The sequence below is a fragment of the Aspergillus tanneri genome, assembly GCF_003426965.1.
Source record: "Aspergillus tanneri strain NIH1004 chromosome Unknown AapTan_4_pilon_pilon_pilon, whole genome shotgun sequence".
NCBI classification, from domain to species: Eukaryota; Fungi; Ascomycota; class Eurotiomycetes; order Eurotiales; family Aspergillaceae; genus Aspergillus; species Aspergillus tanneri.
The window spans coordinates 2,006,875-2,032,856 of record NW_022984631.1 but is presented as its reverse complement, the minus strand read 5'-3'; the positions used below and the strand labels follow the sequence as shown (position 1 = coordinate 2,032,856).

The 25,982-nt window shown below is 47.7% G+C and overlaps 9 protein-coding genes and 2 non-coding genes across 11 annotated transcripts; 6 read left to right on the top strand and 5 right to left on the bottom strand.

Annotated features, from left to right (window-relative positions):
- Positions 1 to 3,938: 3,938 nt before the first annotated feature.
- On the bottom strand, positions 3,939 to 5,449 carry ATNIH1004_005864 (uncharacterized protein; the record flags this gene model as incomplete). Its single annotated transcript, XM_033570503.1, has 3 exons — positions 3,939 to 4,857; positions 4,913 to 5,048; positions 5,107 to 5,449. The coding sequence occupies 3 exons, from the start codon at positions 5,447 to 5,449 to the stop codon at positions 3,939 to 3,941; spliced, it is 1,398 nt and encodes a 465-aa protein (XP_033426535.1).
- Positions 5,450 to 6,980: 1,531 nt separating this feature from the next.
- ATNIH1004_005863 (DUF3632 domain-containing protein) lies at positions 6,981 to 7,947 on the top strand (the record flags this gene model as incomplete). Its single annotated transcript, XM_033570502.1, has 3 exons — positions 6,981 to 7,319; positions 7,396 to 7,459; positions 7,508 to 7,947. The coding sequence occupies 3 exons, from the start codon at positions 6,981 to 6,983 to the stop codon at positions 7,945 to 7,947; spliced, it is 843 nt and encodes a 280-aa protein (XP_033426534.1).
- Positions 7,948 to 9,027: 1,080 nt separating this feature from the next.
- ATNIH1004_005862 (uncharacterized protein) lies at positions 9,028 to 10,395 on the top strand (the record flags this gene model as incomplete). The annotated part of the gene is made up of 1 exon (XM_033570501.1): positions 9,028 to 10,395. The coding sequence occupies one exon, from the start codon at positions 9,028 to 9,030 to the stop codon at positions 10,393 to 10,395; it is 1,368 nt and encodes a 455-aa protein (XP_033426533.1).
- Positions 10,396 to 10,655: 260 nt separating this feature from the next.
- On the bottom strand, positions 10,656 to 14,593 carry ATNIH1004_005861 (uncharacterized protein; the record flags this gene model as incomplete). Its single annotated transcript, XM_033570500.1, has 2 exons — positions 10,656 to 11,733; positions 11,787 to 14,593. The coding sequence occupies 2 exons, from the start codon at positions 14,591 to 14,593 to the stop codon at positions 10,656 to 10,658; spliced, it is 3,885 nt and encodes a 1,294-aa protein (XP_033426532.1).
- A 549-nt stretch (positions 14,594 to 15,142) lies between these two features.
- On the bottom strand, positions 15,143 to 17,188 carry ATNIH1004_005860 (RNA polymerase-associated protein; the record flags this gene model as incomplete). Its single annotated transcript, XM_033570499.1, has 4 exons — positions 15,143 to 15,877; positions 15,925 to 16,064; positions 16,134 to 16,888; positions 16,974 to 17,188. The coding sequence occupies 4 exons, from the start codon at positions 17,186 to 17,188 to the stop codon at positions 15,143 to 15,145; spliced, it is 1,845 nt and encodes a 614-aa protein (XP_033426531.1).
- Positions 17,189 to 17,800: 612 nt separating this feature from the next.
- Positions 17,801 to 18,562, top strand: ATNIH1004_005859 (demethoxyubiquinone hydroxylase family protein; the record flags this gene model as incomplete). The annotated part of the gene is made up of 1 exon (XM_033570498.1): positions 17,801 to 18,562. One exon carries the CDS (start codon positions 17,801 to 17,803, stop codon positions 18,560 to 18,562), a length of 762 nt encoding a protein of 253 aa, XP_033426530.1.
- A 236-nt stretch (positions 18,563 to 18,798) lies between these two features.
- Positions 18,799 to 19,491, bottom strand: ltpA (tyrosine protein phosphatase LTP1; the record flags this gene model as incomplete). Its single annotated transcript, XM_033570497.1, has 2 exons — positions 18,799 to 19,370; positions 19,428 to 19,491. 2 exons carry the CDS (start codon positions 19,489 to 19,491, stop codon positions 18,799 to 18,801), a joined length of 636 nt encoding a protein of 211 aa, XP_033426529.1.
- Positions 19,492 to 21,088: 1,597 nt separating this feature from the next.
- On the top strand, positions 21,089 to 24,340 carry chsA (chitin synthase class I; the record flags this gene model as incomplete). The annotated part of the gene is made up of 6 exons (XM_033570496.1): positions 21,089 to 21,107; positions 21,403 to 21,578; positions 21,642 to 23,273; positions 23,322 to 23,723; positions 23,772 to 24,275; positions 24,326 to 24,340. The coding sequence occupies 6 exons, from the start codon at positions 21,089 to 21,091 to the stop codon at positions 24,338 to 24,340; spliced, it is 2,748 nt and encodes a 915-aa protein (XP_033426528.1).
- A 243-nt stretch (positions 24,341 to 24,583) lies between these two features.
- On the top strand, positions 24,584 to 24,654 carry ATNIH1004_005856. Its single transcript has one exon. It is a non-coding gene; the product is annotated as a tRNA-Gly (tRNA).
- Positions 24,655 to 24,777: 123 nt separating this feature from the next.
- Positions 24,778 to 25,450, bottom strand: ATNIH1004_005855 (uncharacterized protein; the record flags this gene model as incomplete). The annotated part of the gene is made up of 2 exons (XM_033570495.1): positions 24,778 to 24,938; positions 25,063 to 25,450. 2 exons carry the CDS (start codon positions 25,448 to 25,450, stop codon positions 24,778 to 24,780), a joined length of 549 nt encoding a protein of 182 aa, XP_033426527.1.
- A 133-nt stretch (positions 25,451 to 25,583) lies between these two features.
- On the top strand, positions 25,584 to 25,655 carry ATNIH1004_005854. The gene has a single exon. It is a non-coding gene; the product is annotated as a tRNA-Thr (tRNA).
- The last annotated feature ends 327 nt before the right edge of the window (positions 25,656 to 25,982 follow it).

The window sequence follows — 25,982 nt, the reverse complement described above, 5'->3', positions numbered from 1 at the left end:
GATAAATTAGCAAAGTAACCGCTTGCTGAAGCAAAAAGCAAACTGAAGCTTTATTCATTAACTAATTAAACTACGTGAATAGAGCTCTTGATAAAGAGCTATCTAGGCGAGAGGTTGACCTCATTTTATATCTTGATCCTGGCCCTTTTTGACCTCTATGGAAACTTGTAGAAATGAGCTCCTCCTTCCTAACGAGACATTTTTGTGGCCGTTCAAACAAGCCGTTTGGATGGCTTGAAGCCATTCCGCAATGTCTCGGACAGCGAGGATAAAAATATACTGCATAGCGGTCAGCATTTTCGAGGTCAAATAGATCGCCCACCTCGTTGAGCTTCACGGATTGAATATCGGCAAATTCTGCGGTGCAAGCGCTCCATGCGCTGATGGAGAGATAGAACATGAACCTTATTCTATCGCAGCACAAGGAAATGATTCTGACGCCAGAGCGCCCATGGTCTTTCTTCGGGGTACAGCCATTGTGTTTAGGCTAGAAATTCAGTATACAGAGATATTTGGATTCTAGAAGATTCTATAAGATAATTTTCTCTTGTAAACATTAATCTAACATGCATAATACGGTAGCTAGTTCATTCGGTAGGTGTGCAAGACCGCAAGTTCCTCTTGATAGCTACTACGTATGCTATTTAGACTAAATTTCCACCCTCTTTTATCCTCTATGTCAGTTGATTAGAAGTTAATACAAAGTCTAACTAATTTGCTAGTGAGATCTCGGTGTGGTGATGCACTATGAATCAATTGGATTTAAGTGGCAAACACTCACGAGGCACAGGACATGGCAGGCCACCTATAACATCTGTTATGGGTACACGTAAGATAGTACTGCGTAACTAAGTAGGCACTCTTTTGAGTGCAGCCGGTCCGTTTACCACATCTTCGTTCTGGAAATTTAGCTTACATAGACCGCAGAATTGCATGCAACTCCGGAGTGTAGCATCGATTCTTTTATCTACTATCACAGCGAAATCTGTCAATTCCTATCCAAAAGGGAAGCAGAGCTTCACAAAAAGTATGGATTGGTGCCGAACACGAATACCCCAGAAACAGGGAATAGAGCTCTGCAAAGATTTGGAGAGGCTGCAATGGTATTATCGGGTGAATGGAGAAGCTATCCAGAAGATGAACGCAACGCTCGAGAAATTCCACAACTTGACCGGACGGTCGCACCAGGGTCACATCCAAATGGATGAAATCGAAGATAGATTGCGACTCCCAATATTTAAAGTCCATCGAAAGGTCGAATGCATCGATAGCCGGGATCGTTCGAAACCTCTCTGGGGCAAAGCTTCACTCAGCTATGTCATGGTGTCTGGGGAGTACCTGTGGTCAATCTTTTCTCAGTCCTTCCACAGGGCTTTGTATTCCGCTATCAAGGAGGACCAGTAGTCAAAATTGGCCAATATACTGGACGAGATGTACTTGAGTAACGGTACATTAAAGGCGTACTTTCAAGGAATTGTTTATATCCTAGCAGAGCTATGCGGTAAGTTATTCTAGACAATCCACCAGCTTTCTGCTTCCAGAAGCATTCCCAAAATATGGCGTTGCTCTAGACCACAGTATCTTGAACCATATAATCACCATTTCTGGCCGAGATGAATATTTTGAAAAACACCATCAGTTGAGGAACTGCTCTCAGTGTTTTTTTTTAACGAGTATCGTGAAACAGGGAACAACCTGTTTCTTTACACAGTGGAACAAATTAATCATGGCCAAAGGGATATATTATCGTCGAAGGATACTCTTGGTTGACTTTATCTCCACTATAGTGCATTCTACGGCTCGCCAGTCATCTGTCAATCGATTTTATATCTGGATTCCAGTACGCAGTGATTAACAACCCTGCAACAGTTGTAAGGACTTTCTTAACCACCATTGGATTGACTAGTCAAATAGGTGATAAGAACCTGAATAATAATGCAATGGCTACTCTGAACGATCTCGTTTTACTGCTATAAAACACCAGTACGAGATGGTTGACCTGCTTGTGAAGTGCGCTTTCGATTTTGATTGCCAATCTCAGAACGACGGACCTCAATATCCCTGAAACTATACACGGCCGGACTCCCTTATTCATCGCATGCGTGGAAGGTTATTAATCTACAACCAAGCTTCTCATAGTCTGATCTTTAAGACCTGTTATCTTATACCCAGCTCAACAAATAAAACGATGCCACAGATGTCATTGGCGTCGTGGATGCAGCTTCGCTATATGAAGCATACATTTGCCTCGCAAACGCTGCATGTAGGCTACCTAATGTAGATCTTTCCACACGAGAGTGCATCTTAGATCAAAGCGGGTAAATTTAGACTTCGGACGAGGCAAAAGCCTGCAGTCAAATTCTTACTAGGATTCTGCGTCACGTATAATGCTGGAGGGGCTCTACAAGTTTAACTTGGGCCCCAATCCTATCTACCTCTTGTTCAGGTCTTCACTGTTCCGTTGAGAACCAATCTCATCAAAGCCATCAACCCGAAGATTTGCGCAAGCTTATCCCTTCGAACTTGAACTTTACGATATGGCGGCTTTTTCTTTCGTTCTTTCTTTCTTTTCTTTTTTAACTTTCACTGACTCCAGCCGACAAGATGGCAGCTCTAGAGAAAACATATGCAGAGTATAATGTGGAAAGTGAAAGAGTTCTTGTTAACCAAATTTCCGACACCCAAAACATTCGTGGACTTGCGATTCCTCGGTTATCGCTGGATTAAAATATTTGAGAACAACCCGTGTCCTGAAAGAGAGAAGAGCAAGATGGGTTTTACAATATCATGCAGACCATACGATGAAGAGAAGTTTGGTGAGAATTCCGAGGTTTTATTGAGTGATATTTTTAGTGGCCTTCAGTCTATTCGCTATGCAAGAAATGAAGTGAAGCAGTTCGTACGTAGCAGACGAGACTGCGCTTACACCCAAGCATCATAATCTGGATGTGAAAATCGAACCGGCGGAAAGGTTTACGTCTACCAAAAATACAAATTTTGAGTCTCTATAAAAGTTAATTTCGGCAGATGGTGCCCAATTACTTGGTCTAGCTGGAATGAGGAGAGCCGTAGTTGTGGATGCCTATGACTTGTAGGTCACAGGGAGCTCCTAACAGGCAAAACTATTATCCCTGCCGACGAGGTGTCAAAGAAATGGTGATAGGTGAATATATAGAGAGACGATGTCAAGAGAACTCGACTGGATTTATACTTGTTGCTATTGTTCTTATGATGTTGGAGTTTGCACGGAATGTCAAGAATCCTTACTTGATATCGTTTCTAGCTTGATACAGGAAAGGCTTCTACGTGGAGCACATGCTACTATGGTTACCAACTTACTATACATATTTGCTTTAGTGGTTCATGTGATTCGGGTTTGAGAAAAAGATTGATATGTACCTATTATACCTACTTGATTTTCTAGAGCCACTATGACCGCTTTACTGAGGGTACTCAGGGGCTGTATCATCACCCTAAAATAAACCGCGTTTTCCACTTCCTCTCTATACTCCTTCCTTCCACTCCCAACAACGATGATCATTAAAAAAAAAATCATTTATCCATAACAGAGCTCCATAATGCTCACTACCCGGACTATGAAATTGCTCAACTTTTACTTTGATCTGTTTATGATCGTCCATTGACGATACGTCGGGGGACTTTGCGTGTGATTTGCGGGACGGAGTCTGCGTAGGGTTATTTATACTAGTTTAATATCTTAATCCTCAGATGCTGTTGTCTAGTTTATAAGACTCTTGCCCTTAAATATTAACCTCTCTTAAAGTCTATAAAGATTATGTTTGCCTCTGGGTGAGGTCTAATCTCAGACACAAGTAATATATAGTAGTAAACAATCATCCGCTGTAGTCCAGGAGTATGGGACGTTACACGGACATATATCAGACGTCATGTCCGTAATAATTGAATCGCCGACAAATTCATGGCTCGGTAATTAGGTGCCGCCTGCTGAAGGGAGTATCCTTCAATCCTGGCCACCCTGCTGCTATCGTCTTTCGAAAATGAATCCGTTCATCGTCGGTCGAATACCGGACATACTCATTCCCCTTGAAAAACCAATATTCCTCACTGGTTCCAGTCTTGACTGCTGCGTCGATATCACGGACAAACGGAGTGTCCTTCAATCCTGGCCATCCTTCGACAATCTTCTTTCGGAAATGAATGCTTTCATCATCTGTCGAGTAGCGTACATACTCGTCCCCTTTGAAGAACCATATTTCCCCACTCGTTTCGCTTCTTATCACTGCATCAATGCCTTTGACGAATGGCGTGCCTTTCAATCCCGGCCAACCTTCAACAATCTTCTTTCGGAAATGAATGCTTTCATCGCTGTTGGAGTACCGAACATACTCGTCTCCTTTGAAGAGCCAGTATTCGTCCGAGGTTCCAGTCTTCACAGCTGCATCGATGTCTTTGCTGAATGGAGTGTCCTTCAATCCCGGCCAGCCTTCCGAAATCTTCTTTCGGAAATGAATGCTTTCATCATTCGTCGAGTAGCGGACGTATTCATCGCCCCTGAAAAACCAGACCTCTCCATTAGTTCCAGTCTGAGCGCCTGCTTCAATGCGTTGCCTCGAACGACAGAGTTTACGTAGGATGTCCGAAACATCTCGTCGGGTTAGATTAGACTCTGTTTTTATAGACCGTCTGTTTTCATCATGCGTATGGGGGACCGCCGTACACACTTCATCATCAACAACCGGGGCGATAGTGGTGGTGGTGGTGGTACTAGAAGTAACTGCAGCGGAGTCAGGGCACAGTTCGAACCCTCCACGGTTTCCGGGGGGGTGTCTGATAAACCCGGCCAACTGTATGGTACCATCGCTGGCGAGTGCACCACTACCAAGGCGTTTATTAGCAAAGGAACATGAACTGAAGGAAAAATTGTACCTACACTATTCGAGTAGGCCCTGGGCTGCCTCCATTATAGATCGGTTCGGTTGATGGCAGAAGGGGGAACTCGTAGAGCCGGGTGTTTTCAAACCCTGGAAACGGAAGTTGCTCGTAGTTGTTAAACACATGAGGATATCCTTTGCTAGCAGTCAGCAGATCCTCTTGGTACAAGTGGCGATAAGCGTGCATGCGTACTCCGACGGCCCACGGTCTGCTGCAGAAGTAAACGGCGTTGCAACTCCCTCAACGTATTTTCGATATTCTCTGGAGTTTGAGATGGCCTTGGGGTTGTCTGGCGCTTGCCGACTGAGGGGGCTGGGCATGCGTCGACCCCTCCATTGTCATCGAGCACGTTGTACTCGTCTTCCTTTGAAGGGGGTCGAGCGATTTGCGTTTCAGTACCTCCAGTAGCATCAACGAATTGGACATTCTCGTCTGCCCTCTTCACAATAATACTTCCGGCGTCATCTGCGGCACGCTGGCTAGGCAATGCTGACACCACTGCCCCAATGGCAGCAAGCCAGAAAAGGGGACGCATGATAAAAAGTTCAAGTTAAAGAGAGTTGTAATAGTAGTGGGAAACTTGTTGGCCAGATTGGTTTATAGAAAATTGGGTATGCTTCGTAGGGGAAGAAGATGGTATATATACCCCCAGTAGAGTATTTAGCCAAGCCATCGTGCTTAGCAGCCTCTATCCCAGAGAAGTAAGGGAAACGAAGTAGTTGCTGGAACTGACCATGTCTAAGCCACTTGGCCCTCAACTTCAACAGAGAAAATGTATTATTTCCCGCAAACTTGACTTCTCAGTATCCTCGTCAAACTAACCCAATCACGCGGTTCAATGCGTCCTACATCTGTACCAGACCGTAAAGACAAGAATAGCGATACTTTTAATTTTACCAGCATTCCTTGGATAGTATCCGTCTCAGTTTACATGGAGACATGACACTTGGCATGCAGTCTAGACTGTAGCCTAATACCCTATAGTATGATCACGGTGAAATAGATTTAGTGGCAATCAACCGAATCATCCCATTAAAGAATAACTGTGGCGCGATGGAAGTGCCGCCTATCTCCTTTCACTTATAAGGATTTCTGCAGTGGCTTGATTACATTCCCTGCCTTGAACTGTCTAGCTAGTTTTAGATAACCATAGCGTATAAGGATCAATTTTGCATAATAGAAATGAAACTTTATCGCTGCTATGAAAATAATTATCAATAGTCCATCGCCAAGAGCGGTTTGGCGGTTAGGATCCCATTTTTGTCATCTAGGGGCGTAAGATATATTTTTACGACTAAAATAATATATAAACGACGTCTGTAAATAGACACTAACTTATCGGCTTACACATGCACATGGATATTGGAGATAAAGCTGAGAGAAGGCCCCTTATCCTGAATGCTAATCACTATTCTGTGAATAGACCAATGATCGACCAGTACGAAGGCTTAACCGAAAAGAAAAAGCGAAAGATCCAGAAGAAGACAGAGTGCCCGGATGTAGCAATGTCCTCGAGGTGCCAAGCAAGTTGGGCAGTGAGTTAGTTTCAACTGTTAGTATAAATGTGGATCGCACTGCCCTCACAATCGCCAAGCCCTAATCAAACAGGAATAGTATCAAGAATTTGAGCAAATAAAAATAGTCAAAGGAGCTGGATCGCCTAGACCATAATTTTTCCGATAGTAACTTTGCAGGTCATTAGACAGGACCCGTTGTGGGTCTGAATGAAACAGCACTTGGTAGAACGATACCTTAATTTATTAGGTTCCAGACAATCTTTCTTGAATCTTCTTGTGCCCCATATATTAAAGCGACTGCAAGAAGGCATGCTAGCATGGCGCAATAAATTACGTTTTCAACATCAAGGTTTGGGGTATCATTCTGGAAGCTGTTGGATACCTGGGAGAGTCTCTGCAACGTGGTACGATCTGTTTTATCATATGCCAAGCTACAGAAGTCTAGCCTCAAGTCAGAGCAGACGAAAATTCGCGTACTCTCGTCCTTTCATCTTTCCACCAAGACGACCCTATTATTTCGCCCTGGAAAGACAGGACTCACTTGCAACCATGCCAACAACCTGCACCTTCTTAAGACCCCTCATCAACGAGGGAATAGGCAACGTCGAACAGAAAGTAATTGAAGTTCTGGATAATTTCCTTCAAAATCTTAGTCCGGATTCTATTCGAGTCGCTACACAGGAAATTGACAAGCTAAATCCCGCGAGACACTTGCAGGAAGGGTGTAAGGTCCCGGACAACGACTTAGAGGAATTCCTCTGGCAGACGTGGGATGCATTTATCAGTGTTGCCCGGCAAGTTCCGCATGACCACCCCTTTCAAGACCGAATGGTAGACCTGGTGGAAGCTCTTACTTTGTTGCCTCCATTAAATGTAGAGATTTGGCAGGTTGGTTCTCTGTTTATCTATGCTTCAAGAAGATTACCTGTGCTGAAAATCGGTTAAACTTTGTGATTATCTATAGACAAACACTCGTTTATGGACGGATTTACCTTTGCTGGGTCCAAGCATGAGGGAGGCTTGGATTTGTAAGTTTCATATTGGCCATTTTATCAAGTCATTGCTCACAAGTATAGCGCCAGAACCCACAGAGGGCCACCCTACAAACCAAATGGCACAGGAATGGATCAATTTGAATGCGTTCGCAGCCCGACTTCTTAAGGTCGATGCGGTATCATGGACCGTGTTTGGTATATGGGAGCTCCGTGAAGCCCTTGAGGAGCCATCTGAGATCTCCAGGCTCGAATGCAATGTACCGGCAGCTGCAGAATGGATTAGGCTGAGTGGTGAATTACTCTACAGACAAGCAATCCATGGCACAGAGGGCAAAGAGGAAATTCCCTCTGTTGCAACTGGATCTTTATATAACGGTAAAAATACGATGTGTCTTGAAAGATGGAAATTTTGGAAGTGCCGTTTCGGTGATATCGGGGAGGAAGCTGATAAGCATATAAGACAGGTTGCACTGAAAGCTAGGAGAGAGATGGAGGTGATAGAGCAAGATTATACAGGTTAAGTAGTATGCAGCCCGTTGGCTTTACGGTTAATATGCGCTATTCAGGATATGAATTAAAATTGCCTTATTCTCAAAGTGATAGACTTGAATTTGGCCTGTGGACCGAGTGGCTTTCAACGAGCTATACAGATACCAGCTGAGCGTCAATGCAAGTCAACAGAGACACGGAGTCTTCGCGAGAGCTCTTACCTCTTGAGCTTTCTGCAATAGATAACTCAATGACATCCAATCCGAAACAGGCCGGGCTGGTGATCCAGATTCCAAATCGATTCTCTGCCTACAAAGTGTAAAAGTTCTGATCAAGCATCCGTGCGGAGGCAACTATAACAATTCACGCTTTTTGGTATAGAAGATAACTATGGGGTGGGTCATTATTCAGGAACAGAACACCAATGAATGAATTGAGATCATAACGGACGGCGGCCTAATCTGTGGATCCGTGGCGCTCCAGCATAATCTGTAGTTAGTTTAATGACTCGGAACCTTAGGGTAGCTAAGCTCTTCGAGTTTGTGTTAAAGAATAGATGTTCGGCTACTCGATTTGTTTGGCATCGAGTCAAGCCTGCAGGGTATGCAGCTATGGGAGCATGATTATGGCACGCGTAAAGTTGCAGCGAACGGGGAAATGGCAGCCAAAACCAATAGTATTGGTTCGAATAGCTGTAGAACGTAATTGGGAAAAGCGGCTTGTTGCGCGAGATTTGCCCGTGACTGACCTTTTCCTGGGAGCGGTGTCGGGAGCGGTGTCGAGAGCGGTAAGGGCAGGGGCGGTATTTATTTGCACTGTTTGGTTCAACCAAACTGGTTGCAGGGTGAGCGGTCGGGCACGGCAGAATGTGGTGATATCTATGGACTACATCATCCTCTTCCTCTCCTCCCTATGCTTAGTATGCTCGTTGCAGGCACCGTATAGAGTTGATTTCGTCATTATTTTTTTCTCTCTATTTCGTAGGCCGTAACAGTGCCCCTCACTGACTGGTCACGTTATCACCTACTTGGTCAGACTCCCCTCATCATCATCACTCCAGTCTGTATGTACATATCGAGAACATCAACAAACTCCCTTAAAAACCTCACACCATGCCACGCACTCTCCTCATCACCCTTGACGCCTTCGGCACACTCTTCCATCCCCGCGAGCCCATCGCCGAGCAATACGCCTCTGCCGCCGTAGCATTTGGCCTCCCCCACTCCCTCATGACGCCAGGCCGACTCCAACCAGCCTTCAAGGCTGTATTCAAGGCTCAGTCGCAATCACACCCGAACTACGGCCGCGAACAGGTCCTCCGCGGGGAATATGGTGGACCGCGGCAATGGTGGGAGGAGATTATCCGGGGAAGTCTCAAGTGGGCAATGAACAACGACAGCGACCGCAACACTGGAATGCAGACGCAGACACCTAGTGGTCAGGATGGGAAGCGAATTCTCCAACAATGGGAAATGCAGCGTACGCTGCTTGAACAGCAGAATGAGCGGCGTTTGGCCTTACTTCGTGAAAAGCGGGAGGAGGCCCAGAGGAATGTCAAGCGGGCAATGATAAATTACAGTAACGGCGACTCTGGAATACAGACACAGACACAGACGCATGGTGGCCAGAATGGGGAGACTCTCCAAGAAATTGATATGCAGCTTATGCTGCTTGAGCAGCAGAATAAGCGGCGTATGGATATTCTTTCCTGCCAGTCCCCGATATCTGGGCAACAGCAGACTTTACCACCAGACACAGACACAGACGCCTCATCCAACGACAGCAGGGAGGATACGCAGAAGATGGCCAAGACCAAAGACTGCCTGTGGCCTTCCCCGAGTGCTGGTGATGCGATGGCTCAGGGTCATGTCATGCCCGACATCCCCGATGCGCTCGTTCAGCATCTCTTGCACCGGTTTTCCAGTCGAGAAGGGTATTCGTTGTTTCATGATGTGGAGCAGTTCTTTACCTTGTTGGGACGCCTCAAGGAAGAAAGGGGGGGATATTTTGATCGGATCGTGGTCGGGGTGGTTTCCAACTCGGATGATCGGGTGCCGGCGGTGTTGGAGTCGTTGGGGTTGAAGGTGGGGAAATACAGGGCTGATGAAGGGATGGGGTTGCCTGGGTTTGAGGAGAGAGGAGAAGACAGGGAGAGTTCAAATGGGGAGTCTGAATCTGAAGGGATGAATGATATCGATCTTGTGGTGACAAGTTATGAGGCCGGCGAGGAGAAACCCGGCCGGCGGATCTTTGACATTGCTAGACGACTGGCGGAGCAGATTCTTGGGCATGATGGTCCGTCGGAATGGACGTTGGTACATGTGGGCGATGATCTGCGGAAGGATTATCATGCTGCCGTGGATGCAGGATGGACGGGGTATTTCCTGCCTAGGAAAAACACTTCTCAGGATCTAGAGGGGGTGAAGGTGATTCATTCCCTGGTGGAGTTAATAGCCATCCTTCTGGAAGAATATAAGTAGGTCCGTACCATTCAATGTGGATTTGGACCTATTCTCTATAATTGTTAAGTAGCACATGTGCTGTTAGGCATATCAAATATCGTTACGACCATCCTGAGGGAACAGATTCAAAGTGCTCTTAATGTATCCGCTAATTACAATAGTATACTCTGGATTGAATTGAGCAGTACTCTAATTCAAGTCTACCCAAACACGAACAAATGATGTAGTGCTGAATACTCCACAGATGCCAAATTACAAATTCAAGATTGACCGGCAATCTAGTCCCATTGTCCTGTGCCACTCAAGGCCCCCAGTCGATTGTTCGCATGTCTGTTCAACAATGCTGCGATATTAGAACCCCCCGCACGATTCTGCGTGCGCAGCTCTCTCTCACGCTCCCTCTCGCGGGCGGCGGTGTAGTAATTAACTGCACCTTTCTTGGTCAATGACCCCCCTCCCGACGCAGGCACCTTGGGTGCTCGCCATGACGGATCGGATTTAGATGACGTACTGCTCGAGGAAGATGCTGTCGAGGCCTTTCGCAGTGGAGGAGGCGGCCGGAACCCGATGTTGGAACCCGACTCGCCAAAACTAGTATGGAATGCAAAACGGGTGCTGGATGAGGCTGATGTGGCCGAGTTCGAGGATGCTTGTCGTAAGAGTGCAAGACGATCCACAACTGGGCCTCTCGTGCGCCGGGGATGAGTCCGTCGAGCAAATTCTTCCTGCAGTTGACTGGCCAGTGCCTGCTTGTCGGTGCCTTCGTCTTCGTGGTCCCTATCTCCTCTTTCCTCGTCTTCCATAGCCGCATCTTCATGGAAAGAGTCATACTCAGGACGTTCAGTCAGGAAAGAGACAGTTTCGCGGATCTCTGCGAGGGTAGTAGGTTTCTTGGACATGGCGCTGGCTGGTTTACGACGCATATGTGGCGGAGGCCGGTTATAGGTATCTTCAGTACCCGGCTCAAGAGGTCGCTTTCTCTTGCTGTTGGCTTCCGCCATAGCATCCTGTAATCCGGACTTCACGTCTTGCGAGGATGAATATTCTTGAGATCCAACGCTTTCCTCATGTAAGAAGTCCAAAACATCATCCGCCTCTTCGCGATCCTCAATAGCTTTGAAGAATGCAGCTTTCTTTGGGTTCTCAGCGATTTCACCAATCTTTTCATCGGCCATCAGCGCCTTGCGCATCCGTGCAAATTCCCTTTGCTTTTCTCGTCGACGTGCTAGAAGCTCATCGTCTGAATCATCCAGGTCAAATTCATCGTCCCCTTGCCTCCTTCGCCGAAGTGCACCGGTTGTAATATCCTTGAGCAGCTTTGCCACCTGCTTTTCATCTGCGTTTCTCTGGTGTAACCTATGGTCCATGTTAGCACGAAATATACCCAGCAAGAATGAGTTGTCACATACGCGTTAAGAGCCGCCAGCTGCTTTTCATCAACAGTTTCTCCGCTACTGTCATTGATCATCTGCCGATCATATACATTCTCTTCATCACCCGAATCCTCGTCGCTCGCACCTCCGAGGCCGGCGTACTCATCTTCGGACTCCTCGGCTGCTTCTTCCACAACATCCTTTGCCTTGCTCTTCTTTCTATCAAATGGAACGCTTGGCTTCTTCGCTGCTTTCTTCATAACATTAAAAGAGCTGGCGTCCACCTCAAAGTCGCCTTCCTCTTGCTCTTCGATTATAGAGAGCTCAGTAGCCCGACCACGTCGGAGGTGCTTCATCTTTCTCTCAGGGACCAGGGTATTTTCTCGCGATTCATCCCTTTCTATGAGAACAGTCTCCACTGTCGACACTGGGGTACCTAAAAACCTTTTAGAGGGGTCAAAAGGTGAGAGAACGAAGCCAGCATCCTGTGTGGGGTCTGGGACTTGAGATAATTGAGACATAGTTCGTCGCGCAGGAGACTCAGATACTCGCGCAACAGACGGAGTATATCTCGCCAGCAAGTCCGCGGTCTCCGTCTGCGGTTCTTGGCTGTCCTTTATTATCATCTGTGAATCTGACTCTTGACGATCGTTGGTCATCTGAACAGGATCCGGCAAGGAATCGGGGATTGTCGAGGAGCCCTGCTCATAGTCCTGCCAGCTTCCACCTAGCGTGCCTGCAAAGGCTTGCGTCAGACTCATCGTCATATCATTAGAAGGAAGGCCGGGGATGTGAGGTCGTTCAATAAAGCGAGCTGGTGAATTAATCGGCTTAGCTGGTGTCTTTAGTTGCTGATCTTCGTCCTCGTCGTCACTAACAACCCGGGTAGGTCGTTTTCGCCTTTTGGTGGTCACATTAGCCTCATCGACCGACATGGCTTCAGTCATATCATCATCCGACTCTTCATCCTCGCCTGCTTCGGAGTCGAACAAGTTGACTTCCTTCCCATCCCCATCTTCTCCATCTTCATCTTCATTCTCATCCTCATCCTCATTATCACCACAATCTTCCTCCTCAAAATCAGACTCATCATATTCTTCATCATCGTCCTCGTCATCAAAACCCCCATTTTGTTTCTTGACTGCCTCCCGTTCTTGCTTTGCAATGTCTGCTGCCTCCTTCCGAGCCTTTTCCACAAGGTTCTCTAATTCATCTTCCATGGTCGCCCGCTCCGCCGCAGTTTCGATGATGATACCTTTCGCTTTAAGCTCCTGGACTCGCTCTTGTCTTTCATGGGTAGCTTGCTGCCTTGCCTTGTGCAGTAATTGTGCGGATAATTCGGCATTGTTCATTGCAGGTCGACGAGTTGGGGACGTCAGATGAGCCAAAGCTTTCAGTTTTAGCAGAGCGGACGATTCCTGAACTTTTTTCGTTGGGACATTTTCAAATGCAGCGAGACGTCGGCATTTTCCGGGAGATGTAACCACTTCCAAATCGCTATCTGAATCGTCCTTCTGATTCCGGGCCACCGCCTGTCGGGAAAGGCGAACACGAACAGGAGGAGCCCCATGAGGCTTCTTTTCCTTTCTAGGTGCCACAGCTTTGGAGTCTGAGTTGGCTCCATGATCTTCCATAAGTCCTATCAAAGGTTGCTCAGATTGCTTTTGTGTTCTATCAATCAGATCTTCCAGAGTAGGAAATTCTGTGTCTTCGTCCATTGCTATACTTGTAGCATCAATATCCGGTGGTTTTTCAGATGGCTCAATGACGGGAGACGTGTGCGGCGTGCCTTTATTTTTCTGAGCCTCAGCGTCTGATGAATGCTGCGAGCCGGTGGTCGTCGATGAGTTATCAGCTGATGGCCCGTTCTCTTGTTCCTGCTGTTGCGTAAAATTGAACCGGGCTAAAAAGCTTTCTTTGGAGATCTTCTTCTTCGTCGTCGCCTGGTGCGCCAATTGTAAGTTTCTGCTCATCCGCTGGGTTTCGCGGTTCATCTCCTCCAGGGCCTTCTTGCTGGCCTTTCGTGCAGGGCGCGACTGTTGGATGGGCACCCGTTCCAAAACATCCTCTTGATCCTCTTGGTAAATTTCTTCTTGAGTCATGGGCACTGACTTTCCTGTGAAGAGAGTTTGCTTTCTCTTCTCCCTCTCTTCCCTCTCTTTCAGCTCGCGCTCCTTGCGCTTCTGGGCCACAAGAGCAAGGAAACGGGAGTTTACCTTCGGCATCTGTTTATCATCGTCCGAGTCGTCGGATCTTTCTTGATCCTGCTCTTTGCTCTCCTGCGCGCGGGGCGAGGACATGAACAACGGTGAAAACGAGCGCGCCCGGGATGGTGACCGACTCGATCGGACATCGTGCTCTGTGCTTATCTTTGTTCCTGCGAGTCTCTTTCTAGGACCAGCTATAGGGAGATCATCATCGGATGTTTCCGCCGCGTCGACTGCTGAGCCATAATAGGAATCCTCTGTGCCCGATTTCTCGTTCCGTAACGTCTTTGATACTCGTTCCAATGCAGATTCGGTATGGCTAGCATGCGACGACGTATTGGTGCCATTACTCTGGCCCATGGCCTGCAGACGTGCAGCCATACGGCCTCGGGGCACTATAATGTCATCATCTGACGAGTTGTCTCCATCGTCGGATTCCGCCGCTGTTTGTTGATGTCCGCTAATCTTGGGCCTCGTCTGCATCGCTTTGGGGTTTAATTGACCATTTTCTGTGTCCGAATCGCTATCAAAGGCAGCTAACATTGCCTTGATCTTTTTCCCTGGTGTGAGAATGGCAGGTGATTCCACCGCCAGCGACGCAGAACGCGTCGTCCGGGGAGTAGAAGGCGCTGACATCGTGAAGTACTATGCACGGGATTCAGTTATATTGATATTATTTGAAAGAACAGACCATTGTCCTTCAGCGAAAAACGACCATGGTAGGTTGGTCTTTCAAAATTCAGACCAAGGCACGGAGAACAAAGTGGATGTCAGTCAAGGGCGGAGAATCGCATGCAAGACGCGGCGCGTTGGAGCGCGTAGCATACGGGTGCTATCACACGTGATGTGCGGAGATAAGCGACTCCTTATCACTGAAGATACTCTGGTATTTCTAGACTTTGGAGGAAATTGTGGAAATACATGGTCTTGAGGTTCTTACAAGTGTGTTCCATAGTACATGTCTCTTTAATAGGTTATCTTAACACCAGTTAACGCCACCCTATGTGAAATACAAGAGCCGATGCCGTAGGGGCGCGTTGGCCACATGGAATAAATCTCGAAGACCAACCACTGTCACCCGAAAAGCCCATGACCCAAATATGCTGTACGCGAAATACTTGGGAGAGGCGTCCATTTCATAAAAGTTTGCATGATGTAGTGTTCCTCTGGTGAACACATTGAGAACTAGATCTCAATATCCAATTCCAGATCCAAAGCAGCAATGTTCTCATCATCCATATTCCGGTGACGAATCATCGGAATGCCGCTTTTAGATTGTCTCTTCTGAGAGCTGGAAGGAGTGCTAGGTTTGCTCGGAGCATTCGATTTAGAGGCTGCTTCAGACCCAGTAGCGGGCGTACCATTCCCAGAAGCTTCCTGGGAAGACGTTGCGGAAAGAGCGTTGACATCATAATGAGTCCTTGCCTGGGTCCTGACACGCAAGAAAGGGTTTGCCGTAGCCTCTCCACGAGCCACTGCCGCAGCCGCCTTCCGGCTGGCTTTGCGCTCTTCAAGTTGCGCGCGACGCACATTCTCATAGTTAAGCCTCTGGTTGCGCAGATTGAGTTCCGCAAGGCGCTCATGCTCCGAGGGCTTGTTGGCACGAGGCTTGGAATGATTGTTGCTGAAAGCAAGCTTGGGGGCCGACAGGCTAGAAAGCTCGGCCTCTAGTCTCTCCACTTCGGCATCGTCACCAGCAGCTTTGGCGAGCTTCAATTGCTTTTCGTTCTCCACACGCTTGAAGAAGAGTGCCTTTGAATCCAACGAACCTTGTTTACGCAATTTCTCGTTCAACTCCTCGTTTGTAAACTTGTGATTCAATAACCGGTTGATATCAGACACTTTATTAGCGAGCATAGACCTAGTAGCCATCTTGCAATCCTCGACTGCCATCGTTTGGCGATATCGATTGAACTCAACCTACGATCGATTAGCGAGACACAAGACAACATTGGGGTGAGACATACCTCAGTAAATGGGGAATCCGAGCAGGCAATGAAGGGGAACTCGCGTTCTGCTTTTCCGTGCGCAAGTACTGCATACTGGTTTGTAAGAAAAGACCGGCCATTTGCACCTTCCATGGCATAGGGACGTCCTTCAGTAAACTCTGTAATGAGGTCAGAAGGAGCATTCTCTAGTAGAATATAAACAAAGAAAATTTCCTTGCTATACGTACTGACGATCAGACAAACTCGGTATTCATTGAGGCCGGTCTCCCTATTCGGGCCAATATTGACTCGAGCATAGCAACCCGAGATAGCGTCATCAAACCCGGGATAGAAGCAAACTTGTGCAAAGTTGCTCCGGCCCACACGAGTTCGTTGGAGATCACGAAGCTCTGCAGGTGGATCATCTTTTGGAGGCGACGAAGAGCGCTCACGGTCAGGCCATTCAACGTCGCTCTCTCCTTCTGCATCTTCATCTGAGACCCTGTCTTCCCTTGTCCGAGCCTTTTGGTCTTTGGTAGTAGCCTCCCGACGGCGGAGCTCATCACGCTTCCCTTTCTGTTCACGCTGCCGCTTGTAGGCCTGGATCGCATCCGATGTCTCTCCTACCTTGCGACCACCAAGCATTGTTTTCTGGCGTGAGCTCTTGCGATTGCCATCCTCCAAGTTTGCTGTGCTGGCTTTGCGCTTATTCTTCTTAGCTTTCCGGGCTTCTTCGCGTTCACGCGATGCCAGGAGTCGGCGGAGAGCGAGGTCTTGGTTGTGGCGATCAACCTGTTGTGCTCTCTCAGAAAGGATCTGTTCGCGCTGGATTTCTGGCATCGCCATGATCTCCTCTTTGTCTTTGGCCGAATGGTAAAGCTTATCATATGGGAAAATGGGGCCATCCTCATCAGCGCCAGGAGCTGAGCCTTCAGAATCAGACCCTAAATTGGATTCGGACATGCTGGCAGAGTCAAGGGAATGGTGGGACTCGTCCGCGGACCTAGTCAAGACAGATGCGTGTAAGTCCCTCGTTGCACTACTGAACAGAGAGCAGACGAAGAGGCTGGGAAGGGATTTCAACATACAGTTCTCCATCCTCCTCGTCGTCCTTCTTCGACTTCCGGCCTCGTCGAACGGGTTTCGCAGTGCTTTTGTGGCCCATGGTGGATGATGTGGCTGGGGAGCGAGGGGAACCTGAAGCAGTTGGGGAAGCAGCCTTTTGCCTGTTTGGGGTGGACTCCTCTTCGTCTGAGGAGTCCCCCGCCAGAGCAAGCAGCTCGGCATCCAAATCATCCGCCATAGTGAATTGCTCAAAGGTGGCCCGAAATTTCAGGTGCCACTAATTTAACCAGCAGGGAAAGAGCGCAAGGAAGGAAAGGGAACCTCCGGTATTGGTAGAAGGCGCTAGTGAAGATAATAAAGAGCCTCTCGACACTCTCACGTTGCGCAGAAAGGAAAAATGTCTTAGGTGGCCACAGTCTTCTCGGATCGCAATAGGTTCATATATAAATGGATAGATAACTCATACAGATGATATTAAGGAAAGCACCTGTGCAATATAGACAAAATGGCGTATACGGAGTAGATGATGAGGGAAAGGAGGCGGGTGGGTGGCGTGCAGGCAAAGCTGAGTGAATTTGAATTTGAATGCAGGGCCCGAGGTGGACGCAACTGATTCGTCTTTGTCCGCCATGACGTCCAGTCAAGGGATGGCGTGCCAAGCCCGAGCCAGATTAAGCGCGCGTCTGTATCGATAGGAGCACTTCGGAATATTTTGTGCCAGGTTCCGTTATCTCTTAATAATTCTGTCACAGTGTATTATTTTTTTTTTTTTTTTTTTTGCTTTGCGATATTCCTGCGCGTATCGGATATTCGAAATATAGTGTCCCCATCTGTTAATATGAAATCATTAATGGCCCTCCGAAAAGGTCCCCTCGCCCATTCTCATCGCCGGTTGTCGCCCTTAGTACTCGACTTCCTCGCCCCATCAACGCTACGACAAAGCTATCGCCAGTACAACTCAGCAAGTGCCAAGCAGACAGCGACCGAAGGTTCAGCTTCACCACGTGATCCAAATTCTAGCTCTCCGAGACCAAAATATGTCCTCAACCAGCGCCAACGCGAATTCATGAATAGCGCTCTCCGAGTCAACCAAGCCGGTGAGCTGGCTGCCACCCTGATCTACACGGCCCAAACGCCACAAGTTGTGCGATCTCATCCCCATCTGCGGCCCTTGATGAAACATATGTACGACCAAGAGGCTGGCCACTTATCTATCTTCAACGATCTCATCGCGAAGCATCACGTCCGGCCGACAGCAATGTATCCTATTTGGCAAGCGGCGGCGACCTTTCTCGGCTGGTCGACTGGGGCTATGGGACGGGAGGCAGCAATGGCCTGCACAGAAGCAGTAGAAACGGAGATCGGCACTCATTACAACGAACAAGTGCGGGAGATTCTGTCATGGCAGGAGGAGGCTGAGAAGAGAGGGGAGGAATTGGACGACGAGTTGAAGGAGATGCTGGCCACCTTAAGGAGAATTCGCGACGAAGAATTGGAACATTTGGATCATGCAGTTGAAAATGATGCCAAGGAGGCGCGACCATATGATCCATTGGTCAATGTCATCCGACTAGGGTGTCGAGCAGCGATCAAGATTAGCGAGAGGGTCTGATTGCAAGGCCCAGGGGAGTAGATTCAATGATCGTTCCATTCATTGAGTGAGCACCCTTCGTTATGCTACTACTGTACATTACGATACTACAGTTGATACCTTTATATATACCACATGTACAATACTTTCATCAATCCCTATCTCATCAGAAATATATGTTTATCGGTTATCTATGATGGTCTATTCGAACCAGAGGGTATCTACAATCAGCTCGAGCTTAACACACCGTACATCCTCTAGTTATCCACCTCGATGTCGTGGTTCTTCTCCAGATACTCCAAAAACCCCTTGGAGAACCGATTCACCTGGTGGTAAACCTCTTCAAATCCGTTGACACCTCCATAATATGGATCCTGCACCACTTCTCCCCCACCAACTCGATCATGCAGCACACCATCGGCTCCGAAATCACCAAACAGCCGCACATCTGCAACCTTGGCACCCGCTTCCCCGCTCGCCGCAAGCGCGGCGGCGGTAGCTGCCCGGGTGCCCTTGGTGCCCCGCGACGCTACATCACTGGATTTGTTGTTCATGGATGCCAGGACAGAGTCACGGACATCAAGAAGATCGCGAAGGTTGTGTTTGTCCATGGCGAGTAGATAGTCGAATGTAAGGAAGTCCTCCTTGGTGATCTTTCGCGCCGCGTGATTATAGTTAGTGATGCCATGTTTGCGGAGAGTGGACAGAGTTCGTGAGTCGGGAGGCTCGAGGGCATGGTAGGCCCCCGTGCCGGCGGAATCGATCTCATTAATCAGAGGGTGGGAGGAGGCCAAGTTCCGGAAGACACCTTCGGCCATAGGAGACCGACCTGCGCTAGGTCAGTTTGGGGTGTCTTGGAGGGCAAGGGTGTAGTGTAAATACACACAGATGTTTCCCAGACAGACAAACAGAACATTTACCTTGGCACCTGTGGAAGTTGGCTTCGTCATCTTGATTGATTGCATGAGAGATGAACTGGACACTATTCGTGACAATGGAATGGCGGGGTTTCGGTGCAGAATTCTTTATCGATAGCGACATGGTCCGTGCGGTCTCTGGCTGTGTCAAACGTCGCCACAAGCAGTCCCTTGGTCTTTGATTGCTATTTAGTGAAGTAGTATGCTCTTCTAGCGGTTCTTTCTGTAGCCCCTAAGAGTTTTTATGATATCTGTTGCCCTATGTTCTCTGGGTACGTACATTATGCTACGTGACCGGGGTCCCTTTATCTTGTAAAGACCTCCATTCTATGGGGTCAATGATACAAACTGGAATAGGCTGCTTCAATTGGTTTGGTTTTACAATCAAGGGTAGTGATCAATCAGCCATGACCTCTTGATCATGCGTCTCCCTGAGTTATGCATCACCTACTTGCAAATATCTCTGGTCGGTCTTGAAGAGATTTAAAACTTAGTAGCCTACAAGCTATTCACTAAAAACGCTGATAGATCTGCTATTTGCTTGACATCCATAAGCTTATGTGAGCAAGGCCAGTCCAAGCCCTACGTACAGTCCTTGGTTGCAGAATGCAGATGGACCAGGCATAATCCTAAAATAGAACCATGACGTTATTAGCGCACCTGCATGTCACGAGTACAGCTGTCAGTGAAAGGCAGCGAGGTTCTCAGGATAGCATTACCAATATTTTCATCTTTCAGTAGGGACTGAAGGGCCAAACCGCCAATTAGGCTACCGGGAAAGTTATAAAATGAATGTCAGTTCGAATATTTTCCAACAATCCAAGGAACCGCCACACCAGAAGTGGCTGTGAAAATGAAGACAAAGTCCGCCTGTTGGCCCAGTGATGGCCGTGTGGAACCTTGGAGCCTTGGAGCAACGCAACTCTAACCACGGGCGGATTTGCACGGCCTGTTTCAGGGGAATTAATTGTATTCTTATGTGTCTTGATCGTCCGTCGTACGTATTGAGAATTTAGTCTCGAATAAAAGTGACTAAGAAGAATAGTAATGTAATCATGTAATGCCTTAAGAATCAGAAAAATAACCCTGGTGGGTCTCTCTGTTATGCAGCCACATGACGATAGAATCACCTTCATTTATTTGATACGTACATACAATCGTCCTTCGTAGTATCGTTTATCGGAATCCACTGTATCTGATCGTCCCCTCTTCCCGGTTCCTTGGTCAACGAAGCCACTACACTGCCTCCCGTCTTCGCTTTCGTTTTCTGGTCCGTCCATGCCATGTGCCACTGACCACAAAAAAGGTTTCTCTCCCGAAACATTTGACTGGGAAGGACTCTTTCTTTTCTCCCGGTTCCCCGCGGTAGAGGTTATTACTCCCTCATTTTCTGGTCAATCTATTTCCATCAATTCCATACCCTACCCTTTTCCTATCCACTAGCCGTCTATCACTGCCCCCAGAGCTACTGCCGAGAAACGGAGGTTGGCGCTATTGAAGCGATCTGAACGCCCGTTCACATTCCACTCGCACTCCTGGCGCAATCTCCCTGCGCAAGTCGGTTCCTGACTGGGAATTCCCAAGGGGCTCCCATTGGAACGACTGAATCTCCGAGGCACAATTGCCCGCTATGTCCTACAATCGCTTGGGTTAGTCAACACCCCTTTTTTTACTTAGTATTGTTGCTGTTCTTGCTATGCAATGCGCTTTCTGTGTTGCGCTGCCATGGAATGTTGTGCATTAATCTCCCATTCTCCGCACCCATACTTCTGAAACTCTAGTCAGCAACGAATCGACTGCTTTGCTAGATCAATTTGTGAACAGGGTTAGCCCCGCGGAATTGGTGCATTTCTTGTCGTTGATTTCGGCTGTTTTCTGCTTGTGCTGCTTTTCGTTCTCGATCGCGCACTTCGCTCAATCCTGTGTACTTACATCTAGGTTTAGGAGATCCCTATGGGGAAGACGACAGTCGCTCCCCCATCATGAACCCCAGCCAGCTTAGTGCTCGATCTCCGTCGCCGGGACGGCCGTTGAATGGCTACCAGTTGTCGGATCACCCTTACGGACCACAAGAACATCTCCCGATGCCCTCTAGCGACCGTCTGGCGGAACAACCAACGGTGAGAATTGCTCATATATGAGAAATAGTGGCCTCACATCGACTGACGGATCTTATGTACTAGTATTCCGTGGAAAGAATACCAAACTCCTACGGTCATAATGAACACTACGAAGAATACCACCCGCAATTATATCCTGGCCACGAATATTCCGTAGATCCTGAGGCACACCATGATGCTTACTACACCCAACCCTATCACCCATCCATCACTCAGCAGAACGACTACGACTTAGGTCAATATCCCGAGCATCAGAATTCCTACGTCGATGACCGCGTCCCAATATTACAGCAGTCGGAGAACCCATTTGGGCCAGACCCTTACAGTGACGAGTATCACGACGATCCTGCGCACACTCCAAGCCCTGCTCCGATCCGTCGATGGAAGACGGTGAAGGAGGTGCAACTTTTCAACGGCAACCTTGTCCTTGACTGCCCCATTGCACCGAAGCTACTCAGCCAAGTTCCTCACGCCGAACCGCCTGGTCGCGACGAGTTCACCCATATGCGCTACTCCGCCGCAACCTGCGATCCTGCTGATTTCTTCGAAGAGCGTTTCACGCTGCGACAGAAGCTATTTGCTAAACCTCGACACACGGAGTTGTTCATTGCGATCACCATGTACAACGAAGATGATTTTCTCTTTGCGCGCACGCTAATTGGTGTGTTCAAGAACATTGAGCACATGTGTTCGAGGACGAATAGCAAAACCTGGGGCAAGGACGCATGGAAGAAAATCGTAGTGTGCGTCATCAGCGATGGTCGTGCGAAAATCAACCCGCGAACACGTGCGGTGCTCGCTGGTTTAGGTGTGTACCAGGATGGGATCGCGAAGCAGCAGGTCAATGGCAAGGACGTGACGGCACACATCTACGAGTACACGACCCAGGTTGGTCTAGAAATGAAGGGTACCCAAGTCCATTTGAAATCTCGTTCAGCCGTCCCTGTGCAGATGATCTTTTGCCTGAAAGAAAAGAACCAAAAAAAGATTAATTCGCACCGTTGGTTCTTTCAGGCCTTTGGGCGTGTGCTTGATCCTAACATATGCGTCCTTTTGGATGCTGGAACGAAACCTGGCAAGGATTCCATCTACCTTCTGTGGAAGGCCTTCGACGTGGAGCCGATGTGCGGCGGCGCCTGTGGTGAAATCAAGGCCATGTTGTCTCATGGAAAGAAGCTGCTTAACCCGCTGGTGGCTGGGCAGAACTTCGAGTACAAGCTGAGCAATATCCTCGACAAACCGTTGGAGTCCGCCTTCGGGTTCATTTCGGTCCTTCCTGGTGCCTTCTCTGCATACCGGTACGTCGCACTGCAGAACGACAAGAATGGTTCAGGGCCACTAGAGCGGTACTTCCTGGGCGAAAAGATGCACGGTGCCAACGCCGGTATCTTCACGGCCAATATGTACCTGGCGGAAGACCGGATCCTTTGTTTTGAAATCGTGACCAAGCGCAACTGCCGCTGGCTGCTTCAATATGTCAAATCCTCTACCGGCGAGACTGACGTTCCCGATCGGATGGCCGAATTTATCCTCCAGCGTCGTCGATGGCTTAACGGTAGTTTCTTCGCAGCAGTCTATGCCATTGCGCATTTTTACCAGATCTGGAGAAGTGACCACACCTTTTTGCGAAAGTTCATGCTTCTCATTGAGTTTTTATACCAGACCATTAACATGCTGTTTGCTTGGTTTGGCATTGTAAGCTTGCCATCTTATCTTGCTAGCTTTCGCTAATTTTATGTTTAGGGAAACTTTTTCTTGGTTTTCCATATTCTTACAACGTATCTCGGTGACAAGGAGCTTCTTGGCACGGCTGGGAAAGTGCTCGGGGTGGTGTTCGAATGGCTCTACCTCGCGACACTGGTTACCTGTTTTGTCTTGGCCCTAGGCAACCGACCTGGCGGATCCAACAAGTTCTACATGACTATGGTCTACTTCTGGATCGGAATCATGATCTACTTGGCGTTTGCTGCCGTGTTCGTGACGGTTAAATCGATCCAAAAGGAAGTGCAGAAGGGCGACTTCACTTTCTCCACGCTATTTACCAATTCGACATTCTTCTCTATTATTGTGTCATTAGGCTCGACGTACGTTATGTGGTTTCTTGCATCGTTCATTTTCCTGGACCCGTGGCACATGTTCACTTCGGTAAGTCACCATCCTATTTCTGCAGTTGCCCTTTCTAACATCAGTCAGTTCATCCAATATATCCTGCTCACCCCAACGTATATTAATGTGTTAAATATCTACGCATTCTGCAACACGCACGATATTACCTGGGGTACTAAAGGAGACGACAAAGCAGAGAAGCTACCCTCGGCCAACCTGAAGCCCGGCGGCAAAGTGGACGTCAACATCCCGCAGGACGACGGAGACCTGAACGCGCAGTATGATGCCGAGCTAGCCAAGTTCGCGCAGAAACCGCCCAAGGAAAAGGAGGTCGTTTCGGAGGAAGACCGACAGGCGGATTACTACAAGGGGTTCCGAAGTGCGGTGGTGCTGGTATGGGTGTTTTGCAACTTTGCACTGGCAGCCGTTGTCCTGAGCGCCGCAGGCCTCGACAAATTCGATACCAAGACGGACAGCAATTCGAACAGCAACAAACGGGCTGAAATCTACATGGCTGTTGTGCTATGGAGTGTCGCGGGGTTGTCTATTTTTAAGTTCATCGGAGCGATGTGGTTCTTGGTTGTGCGAATGGTAAGTTGTACTTACTTTTGGGTGTTGGGATTTTACTAATGCTGCCACAGTTCCGGGGTGTTTGATTCCGTGTATTATGATATTCCATGATTTGATTGATAGATGGATTAATACCGCTGCGGGTCAAGTGGTATCGATGTGTTATGACTGATGGATAACCCGATTCAAATACGACAAATATATGCAGTGTAGAGTTGTAATTGATATGGATAGACATACAAATGATCTCTGTAGTGGCGATTACATTGCAAACGCTTAATCTCCGTAACATAGTCATACAGATTTATGCAAAAAAAAGCATAAGAAAGGCATCATTGGTCTAGTGGTAGAATTCATCGTTGCCATCGATGAGGCCCGTGTTCGATTCACGGATGATGCACTTATTTTTTATCCCTTTTCGTTTTGTATCACTATATTTTCGAACCATAAACTTTCAATCTGTACCCTGCACTCAATACAGCTGTACAGTATAAGTATAACCAAGAATAGCTATATTATATGATTAAGTCCCCTTCGACTTCACGCAGATCGCAATTCCAGCCAACACTAACGCCATCCCCATCCACGTTTCCTTCTCAATGACCTTTCTCTCGACGTACCATTCCCCCAAGACTGTGAACAGGAAGGCACTTGAATTGGCAAGCGGGACGGTTAATGATAGTTCTAAATGAATATTATTTATTGTCAGTTCAGTCATCAATTACAATTATAGTTATAGTAAAAGGGACGAATGTAGCAAGTGAGAAGAATATACCATGTTTCCCAACCAGTAAAAAAAACCATATACTCCCTGTTAGATTCACGACGAGAGGGATCGCGTACGCAGGGGTACGAAGGAGATTCACGACGGTGGAGAAGATGGTCTTAAGTTTGGATTTCAGCCATGTGGATATTGACGGGGAAGGGCTCATCCAGAGTGGTCGGGTGGAGGGAGAGGGGGGTGGATTATCTTCGTCTCCGTCGTCATCGTTGTATTCGGATTCGGATGGATGAGTCGAGTGTAAACGGGTTGATTCGGAGGTTTCTGGATTGGATGACTGGTCCTGACGGGCGTTAAAGTCTGCTGCGGCGCGTCGGATAAATGGCGTAGTGAAGCCCCATGCTACGCCGACAAGTAGGAAGGAGAGGACGTAGTTGAAGACGGGGGGATGATCGGTGACAGCATCGGGATGCATGGTTGGAGTTGCGTGAAGTTGGCCAGTTATACGAAGCACATAATTACTCGAGTTGTATATTGTCGGTGGGTAGGAAATAAAATAAATTAAGACATGAATTAATGTTAATTTAATTAAATCCTAACCAATCGACGCCCTTATAGCTCAGTGGTAGAGCGCTTGACTTGTAATCAAGAGGTCCATAGTTCAATCCTGTGTGGGGGCACAACTTTTTTAGTAAATTATTTTTACCAGTTTTTATTTTTTTTTTAATTTCTCTTCTTACTTCGTCTCTTATCTTGTGAACTTTTTCTCTCCTGTCTAATATAGAAGAATTGTATAATACGAAAATCAAATTCATTCATTTCACAAAATATAAGCACAGGTAATTGATATCATAGTTCCTCAGCACTCTCCTCTTGATACTTTCCCCATCGAAGTTCCTAATCCATTAGCCCGCGGATCCAAATAGAGTCTTGTAATTTACCCACCTCAGGCGAATAATCCGCAAAAAAAGGATCCCTACAGATATGATGATACCGATCCTGTATTC